Source organism: Brassica napus, chromosome C4, assembly GCF_020379485.1.
Source record: "Brassica napus cultivar Da-Ae chromosome C4, Da-Ae, whole genome shotgun sequence".
Classification (NCBI taxonomy): domain Eukaryota; kingdom Viridiplantae; phylum Streptophyta; class Magnoliopsida; order Brassicales; family Brassicaceae; genus Brassica; species Brassica napus.
This window is the reverse complement of record NC_063447.1, coordinates 24,688,455-24,697,478: the sequence shown is the minus strand read 5'-3', so window position 1 is coordinate 24,697,478 and position 9,024 is coordinate 24,688,455. Positions and strand designations below refer to the sequence as shown.

The 9,024-nt window shown below is 37.7% G+C and overlaps 3 protein-coding genes across 3 annotated transcripts; 2 read left to right on the top strand and 1 right to left on the bottom strand.

The window, feature by feature from the left end:
• Positions 1-211: 211 nt before the first annotated feature.
• Positions 212-748, top strand: LOC106393698. Its single transcript, XM_013834373.2, has one exon. The coding sequence runs from the start codon at positions 212-214 to the stop codon at positions 746-748; it is 537 nt and encodes a 178-aa protein (XP_013689827.2).
• Positions 749-888: 140 nt separating this feature from the next.
• On the bottom strand, positions 889-2,628 carry LOC106395342 (F-box protein At1g61340-like). Its single transcript, XM_048756127.1, has 4 exons — positions 2,491-2,628; positions 2,091-2,399; positions 1,435-1,509; positions 889-1,349 (listed from the first exon to the last, which is right to left on the bottom strand). Exons 2-4 carry the CDS (start codon positions 2,352-2,354, stop codon positions 1,143-1,145), a joined length of 546 nt encoding a protein of 181 aa, XP_048612084.1. The 5' UTR covers positions 2,355-2,399; positions 2,491-2,628; the 3' UTR covers positions 889-1,142.
• A 2,999-nt stretch (positions 2,629-5,627) lies between these two features.
• LOC125585919 (uncharacterized protein At1g43920, Chloroplastic-like) lies at positions 5,628-6,140 on the top strand. The gene is made up of 2 exons (XM_048755640.1): positions 5,628-5,744; positions 5,853-6,140. Exons 1-2 carry the CDS (start codon positions 5,628-5,630, stop codon positions 6,138-6,140), a joined length of 405 nt encoding a protein of 134 aa, XP_048611597.1.
• Positions 6,141-9,024: the final 2,884 nt, after the last annotated feature.

Here is a 9,024-nt window from a genome sequence, read left to right as displayed (position 1 = left end):
TGGATTTAAAAAGCACACAATTAGTTCCAAATTGATGTCGAGACGCTCCTAAAATATTCCAAAGAGTGCAACCAACTTGGCGTTTGTTTTTCAGTGTTCCCATGGATCATGTGGTATCAATGGAAGGCACGAAATAACAAATGCTTCAGCAACCAAGACACGACACCTTTGAAAACCCTACAAAGAGGCGGAAGCTTGGAGGATGGCACAGATGGTGGAGACAACCTTTACGGCTGAAGAAAACAACCACGCAACAGCTCCTCACGTTTCAGTCGAGTTGCCCTGCCTTTGGAGGTGTCAAGTCGACGCGTCATGGCTGGAGACTAGTGATGGAGTTGGAATGGGTTTTATTCTCTATGAGCAGGAAACACAAGTACTAAGAGTTCAAGGCAAAAGATCACAGACAGATTCTCCACTTCACGCAGAGGCAGAATGCTTATGTTGGGTAATGAAAGAGATAAGAAACCGGGGCCTGGCTCGAGTTTACTTTGAATCCGACTGCCAACAGCTTGTACACATTATCCAACAGAAGAAAAAATGGCCTGCACTAGAACCAGTATTGGAAGACATTCAAGCTATTAAATCTTCGGTTGATGTTTTTTCTCTTAAGTATATCCCTCGTTCTGCAAATGTCCGTTCGGATGGTCTTTCCAAAGACGCCCGATCACGAGTGCAGAGCTTTAGCTCCTTTGAGATCATGGATACACTAAGGTTAGCCGTTGAGGCTAGCTTGTACGAACACTTTTAAGTTTGAAATGAATCTTTTGATGACAAAAAAAAAAAAATTAGTTCCAAATGAAAGACCAAGATCAAGTTTATAGATTCCATTTATTAGTTTATCTGATAAACTAATAAAAGACGGTCACTTTTAAAGAGCACAGTATTTCATCTCTTATCCAAATATACTATATTTACCTTACATTACATAACAAAAAAGCTTAAAACCTCCAAAGAAAAACATTTCAGACCTTCTAAACAAGCTAGCTTTTCCAAAACCCTATCTTTCTTTTTATCTAACAGAAATTTACAGAGACCTATCCAAACTAAAACCTAAGAACATAACTTATAACTTTGTTTCTTCAATCAAGAATCTTGAAGAAACCAAGTGGATTGGTATTAGCCTCAAACCAAAGCTGTTTGATTCACTTGAATAGAGCCACTGACACTCCAGAATCGTCCTCGTTACGGTAACGGTACCTTTTCTGCAGTGGGGCTCCTGGGGCTTCAATCTCATAATCGTCGCCATCACCTAAACCAAACGGTTTATCTAAACTGAATCTTCTATGTTGGAAAACAGAGGTTTTCCGAGGTGTACTATATGCGAAATGTGACTGCTTTGCGATTAGTGTCTGCAAATAAAAACACGGACCAATTAGATTAACATCAAGTAAATGTGGTATCATGAAATATACTAATGATCTCAACTTTACTTACAGCTTCTCTTACTGTCTTTGAAACATGAAACAGTTGTTTCAAGTCTTCATGCTCGACCCTACAGATAATTCTCACCTGTAATAAAAATCACAAAATACCTTAGTAACCTTATATGAAATGGTCAATGTTTTGACGTCAAACCTCATAAAGAAATAGAAGTTCTCCAGATATAGAAATTGTGATTTTGACCCTATATGACCCTCAAACGATGTGATTAGGTTCAACTTTCAGCTCAATTTATAAACTAATATACTACTATCAAATCACAACTAACTTAACAGAATCCAGAGATCATAAAAGGATAAATCCAGAGATTTAAAATTTAAAATTTCATCTCGGTAAAAATTAACACAAATCTGAACTGGTTAACAGATATCATAAAATAATAATAAAGAAAAGAGAATTTGTGATCGTTTACAAAAGAAAAGAAGAGAATTTGTGATGAAATCAACCATAAATTTTGAAAATTTTCCTGTTGCGCCAATACGATTTTGAATCTTAAAAAACAAAATTCTCAGCTCATGACTAAAACCCATGAATCAAAATGTGATGAAATTAACAAACACTCTCTCAAAAAGGTTGAATCTTTCAGCTCAGACTAAAGTAATTAACAGATCAGAAGAAGATTAAGAGAAAGAGTTAGAAATGAAACTAACCAGAATATCCAGATGAAGATCTTCAAGCTCTGGACTTTGACAACTTGCAGACGGAGCTTTATCGCAGAGCTTCTTCGATGAGATTTTCCTGACAGGTGAAGTGAAAATCGAATCACCAGTGTCTGAAACCAGAATCCTCTTCCTCCCAAAAACCTTCTTGTACTGAACCAACTCTAACTCTAACCCCAATCCTCCTTCTTCCACACCACGACGATGCTTCAAGTTCGATCTCTGGGCAACGATTCTCTTCTTCCCCAATGCCATTTTCGGCTTAACTTATAAAAACCAAAGATTCTTACTTCACGGTATCTGCACCAGAAAGCAAATATGAAAATCAGATCTTCTTCGAATTTCAGAGACTCCAGAAACAGGGGAACTGAAAACAAAGCAAGAAACGAACCTATACACACTGATATTTCTTGATATATGCTCAAAATGTCTCCAAGTATGTTTAATTGAACGAAGAAGCTGAGAAAAATGAGTGATTTTTCTTTTTTTGAATTGTGTCAAGGAGATCAGGTCACTTGTATGTACTTTATATAGTAAAGATAGTATTATTTATCTACTTTTTAGTCAAAATTAAAGATTATTCAAATAACACTAATTCATGTTTTTATTACTAGATTAGCTTTTTTTTTTTTAATTACTAGAATATTTTTCATACTATAATACCCTTCATTCATTTGTTAACAGAAAACATAATTACAAAAATGTCATTATTATTTTTTTACCACATCATCAAAAAATAAAATTATTTACGAAATTGTCATAATAGATAAATAAGTGTGCCGTTAAAAATCTGCGACACGAAATGACAGTTTTTCTAGTTTTTGGCAGATTTATTTTCTACCGCAGACTTATCACAATAGACTTAATATTATAAAAGATTTTCAAAAATAAGTCTATCATTGTGACGGTAGATTTATTTACGTTAGCGGGTTTGTTTTCACTGGCAGATTTTATATGACAGATTTTTTGTCATATGATAGCAGGTTTTTAATATTTGGAAGACTTTTATTTACTCGTAGACTTTTTATAGTTTAGCAGATTATTCTTTTTTTGAGGTAGCAGACTTATAGTTTTATCGTTTATAACGGCAAACTTTTCGAATAAGTATGCTTAGCAGACTTACAAATTAATAACAAAACTAACTCTATATAATAGCATGCTTTTATGTACGGTATGGCAGACTTTTACGAGTTATATACTTGTATGTAGTGACAGTCTATGCGCAGAACCTCTGCTATCTGGCAAAGTTATTTCTTGACCACAAGACTCTTTACTACGACATTGATTTGTTCATGTTTTATATTGTGTGAATGTGATGATCGGGGATGCCACATGGTTGGGTACATCTCAAAGGTACGGTACATGTGGTACCATAGCCTAAAGTAATGGACCAGCATTTGAAAGCCGCAGGTTCAGGTGGTCTTGATGTAGACATTAGCAAAATGATATGGACTCCTAACAAAGAGCAGAGCTAAAATGATATGGTCCTTTCCCTGTGATCAACCAATAACATATTAGGCTAAGAGAAGACGTTTTCATGGTTGGTGTGTTAAGAAAAGATGCACAAGAGTGTAATCAGTTAAGGCATTGCTCTGAGTTCTTCGGATTCAGCATCAGTGGGACCACAGGTAGAACCAGGGAAAACCAAAATGATATTGACATATGTCCAAAACTGATTGAAGCGGAGATGAGGTTGTAAGAGTGACGAAATTAACGAGATTAAGTGATTAAAGCCTTCAAATTCAACGGAACTGAGAATTTCAGAAAGGGGATTTAAGTCTCGTCGGATTTTCTGGGTTTAAAATTCACTTCCCCCTATGTGAATCGAAGCTAGGTTTTAGTGATAGAGATGAGAATGCGAACAAGATCGAATCAAGGAGAAATCATGTCAAAACGAAGGAGAACAGAGTTGAGAATAGAGGATTTAGGGTTCATCTGTTACTGGAAAAAGGTTTTTGGTGGGGAGCGTCTTTTTTTGTCTTTGATCGGGAATGATATTTTTTAATTGTTATCTTTTCTAGTTTTTTTAATAAAGTTTATTTTTCAAAATAAGATATTATATTTTGAATTCATTTATCTATCGGGTATTTTAGACTTTTGATAGTAGTTTTCAATTTTTTTTCTTTTTACAAGTCATTCCAGTCATTACCCAAAAATGTGAGTTATTCTAGGTAATTTCCCTTTATTTTATAGAAATGTAAAACACCTGGAACTTCCTTGGGCAAAAATATCTTCAATTTTTATTTGTTTAATTTTTAAATTTGTTTACCTTCCTTCTCCCTTCCTTTCTTGGGTGAGCAAAAGACGGCTAAGAAAAACTAGCCGTTTGGGAAGACACGTGGAGAATTCTGAGTCGGTGTAGGAATCAAAGTGCTGACATGGCGACAAGTGTTCCTTTATCGGTTTGATCTCACACGGCTTCTTAGGATTCCTACCACCACCACAGAGGAATAAAAGAGAAAGTAAAAACATACATCTTTTGAGTATCTGACACACTGTTCTCTTTCTTTAATGATCTAAACACTTATCAATTATCACCGACCAAAGGGACCTCGAGGATTAAATTTGTTTTTGGGCAACTTATATAACAATTGATTTTGTTATTTCATTTAATTGCATTATGCATACATATATCAATGGACAAAGATAAAAAGAAAAACAAGATATGCATACATTATTATATTCAACAATCTTTTCGAGAAAAACAAGATATGCATGGGCTTCAATAAATTATAAAGTTGACAAAGAAAAACAAAATATGCATACAACATATTATTTTTGGGAAATCGGCCAAAAAAACACTGAACTTTGCGGGAATTGCCAAAAGAAACCTGGACATATGGGCTAGCCAATAAAATCCTGAACTTTTATTAACTTTTCGGGTTTATTAAGAAACTTACGATTGACTGACCAGATAAACACACTGTTAACCGAGTTAACTGTTAATTAAGCGGACGTTAATTTTGGGTGTTAAAGTATACGACGTCGTTTCATCACTTTGTCTGATTAAAGACAAACGACGTCGTTTATATAGCTGTGTTATTAAAAATATGTGTTTCCTACGGCTCGAACTCGTGTACTCGGGTTTAATGGTAGGGGTTTTTGCCACTGAGCTAGTGGACTTTGCAATGGCTATACGAACACAATATCTTTTATTCTTCGAATCCGAGTTAAAGACAAATTAATGAAACGACGCGTTTTACATTAACTTTTTTATTAAAAAGATGGGGTTCCATCGACTCGAACTCGTGCACTCGGGTTTAATGGTAGGGGTTTTTGCCACTGAGCTAGTGGACTTTGCAATGGATATACGAACACAGTTTCTTTTATTCTCTTTGAATCCAAGTTAAATGAATCAAAAAGAAACGACGGTTTTCTCCTCCGATTGGTATAAACCCTAAATGGGCGAAATCATAAATCCAGTTCGCGATTCTCTTCGATCTCATCCTTAAGAATCTCGATTCTCATCTCTCCTTCTTCGAGTATCGCATGATGAGTTCGGGTTGTGAGGATTCGTCTGTGAATACGATGGGAATTCGTGGTATCCCGGAGCAATGCGGTTGTGGTCGAAGAACTGGGATATACACATCAAAAACGAAGGTCAATCCAGGAAGAACTTTCTTTAGATGCCCAACGCTTCAAAATGTAAGTGTTTAATTTGATTGTGTTTAATATAAGAACATAAGATTCAATGGCTAGGTAGTCAGTGAGAAATTGTTTGAATATAAAATTGTGTTCATGATTTGTGTCTAGGATCACTTGTATAAATGGGTAGATGAAGCTGTCTACGAAGAGGTTCAAGATGCATTGCCAAAAGTTGAATGCTTTGCATCAGATGTTATGAAAATTAAAATGGAGATCGAAAGCATGAAAACCGTGGAGGAAGACTTGAAAGAAGATGTCAGGAAGGCGAGCAATGAACTTAAGAAGCTGAATGTGATCATGAAAGTGGGTTTTTGGGTGGTTTGTTTAGGCGTTGTGATATGTCTTGTGTTGATCATGTTTGACAAAGCAGATGGGTTGTCTATGAATAGCTACTAGGAGACTGTTTATGTAAGGCTATGTTTATGTAAGAATCATGGTTCATGTAAGGCTATGTTTTAAGACAATGTTTCAGTAATGTTTATGTTTTACTTCTTGATTGTTTATAGAAGGACAAATGCACCATTGAACAGACCATCAAGATAAACAACATGATGAAAACACAAAGATAATAACCAAGACTATCTTCATTGAGAGTTTCAAATTAAAACAGCAGGAAGAGAAGAAAGAAAAAGGTAGTTCTTGTTACAAAAGCATTCAGACAGAGACACCATCATAAACAACAGACAACGAAAGCATTCAGACAGAGACCATCATAAACAACACACAAGCATCTAAAAAAACCATCTTCCCCACGATGCTGTCTGTGATGCTTCAGCTTGTGAGGATTGACCTTCTGAAGATTGAGGAACTTCCCATGGTGATGCTTGAGCTTGTGAGAATTGATTTTGTGAGGTTTGAGCTTCTGAGGATTGAGCTTGTGACTCGCCAAAGTGTAGTCTCTGCAACATATAAATGAATTGTTAGACACATTACCGAGAGCTAAAAAACAATGAGATAGAAACTAAGACCCTAACCTGATATTTCCTTGGTCTGCCTCTTGGTTTCTTAGGTGGGCTCTCAACAAAAGCCTTCCGACATGTATTCTTGTAGTGCCCTTCTTCTTTGCAATTAGAGCATGTCATTACCCTGTTCGCACGACTCAGCTTGGTAGTAGACACTGTCTCATTGGTTCCCTTCTTTCGATCATGGTTTTTAGGCCTACCAGGCTTGCCATTTCGATTAGGTGGTGGAATCACACCTAATCTATTGGTCCGAGGCCACTCTATCATCCCATTTACAGGTCTGATCCCAAAACTGTAGGTTTCACGCCACTTAGAGGTTGTGTAGAAAGGAGCAACAAATTCAGAGAGTTTTCTTCCCACTCCAAGGATGACCTTAGCAGCATGGATGCATGGAATACCATTCATTTGCCAGCTTCGACATGCACAAGTCTCATTCTCCAAATTCACCACATATGTCTGGTCTCTATCTTCCACCTCAGTCTCTGGCCCAATTCCCCAACGCAGACTACATTCTTTTGACTTCTTCTCAACCCTGTCTAACTCTTTATGTGTCTTCGGGGTGAACCTAGTCTTCCTGTCCTTAGCCATCTTAGACCTATTGTAGTTCCTAGTCATACATTGACGCCTTATCTCCTCTAACATGTCTAGCAGAGGTTTCTTCCTAGGCTCCCTGATGGTCTTGTTGAAGGACTCACACAAGTTGTTCAGATTATCATTGCAGTAGGAGCCTATCTTGAAGAAAGCTCTAGACCAAGTCTCTGGCTTTATCTTTATCAGAGATGCATGTGCGCCAGGATCATAGTTCTTAAGCTCGTCCATGTTGTAGTTGAACATACCAGGAGTGTAGCTCCTTGCAATGAACCAGAAGAACCTCTGTAACCTTAGATCTTTTCCACCTTTCCTCCAGTTCTCGTAGATATGGCGACAACACTGTCTATGCTCAGTTTCTGGAAGGAGGGTATGAACTGCTTTCACTAATCCCTACAAGATCAGAAAAAAAAATCAGAAACAAGAATCAAACATTCATTGAGTATCATGAAAGCAAAGTGTTTACCTTTTGTTTGTCAGACATTATAACAAAGCCGTTCCCATTTTCCAATCCCAAATCCAAGGCCAAACGCTTCACAAACCAATCCCAGTTTGTATCATTCTCTATCTCCACTACAGCCCAAGCAATAGGGACAATCCTATTGTCTCCATCTCTTCCAACCGCAGCCAACAACTGTCCCTTGATGTCCCATTTCAAAAAGGCTCCATCTAAGCCAATAACAGGCCTACAAGTCTTCTTCCATGCTTCCTTTTGTGCTTGGAAACACATGTAGAGTCTGTAGAACCGCTGCTTGGTTCCAACCGTGGCTCCTGGTATGGTCTCAATTTCCATGGTTGATCCAGGATTGCTCCTCAATATCTCTGCTTGGTAATCCCAGATTTTATCAAAATGCTCCTCATGGGTCTTCCTCCTTTCTTTCATCACCTTCGTCTTGGCCTTAATGCATGAGTTTTCTAAAACTTCCATCTTATACTCCCTCAATATCTCAGCCTGTATCTCCTTTGCCGTGAGCTTAGGATTCAGCCTTAACCTCTCAGCAAATAGACTTGCAATTGCTGACCTCTTAAGTATCTTCGAATACCCTGTCCTCTCACACTTATGGTCATTGACGTATGTCTTTACCATCAACTTTTGTTTCCTCCTATCATACGAACAGTAGACCATCCAGGGACAAGGAGCCTCATCATCTCTCATCTCAGCGGCACATTTTGCACACATCTTCAAGCTACTGGATCTGTAGTACTTGATGTTGTATCTGGTTTTCAGGGTATACCTCAGACAAGTATGTTTGAAGTCCTCAGCATCTGAAAATGTCTTGCCTAGCTGAAGGAGCTCCTCTGGATCAGTGTCTTCTCTGTAAGCTTGCGCAGGTCTCATCTCCTCTTCATTCTCATCATCTGATGACAGAGGATCAGGGATTTTATCATCATCCCATGCATCATCATCGCCTTCGTCTTCATCAACCTCACAGTCATCATTTTTTGCTTTATCACCAAAATAAAGACTCAAATCTGTACAACCAACTTCCTCAATGCCAGCAATACCGTTCTCATCTTCCCTACCATCATCACCTATATCTCCAAATTCCTCAATCTGGAGAAATTCTTCTCTGTCATCACCATCATCACCTAGACTCCTCTTCGAGTTTACCTTCTGCTTCTTCGATTGTCTAGGAGACACAGGCGACCCGCCAGATGAAGTTCCCCGCCTTGTCTTCTTCGCAACAGTTGATGCCAACATCTCAGTCTCTGGCCATTCTTCTCTGTCA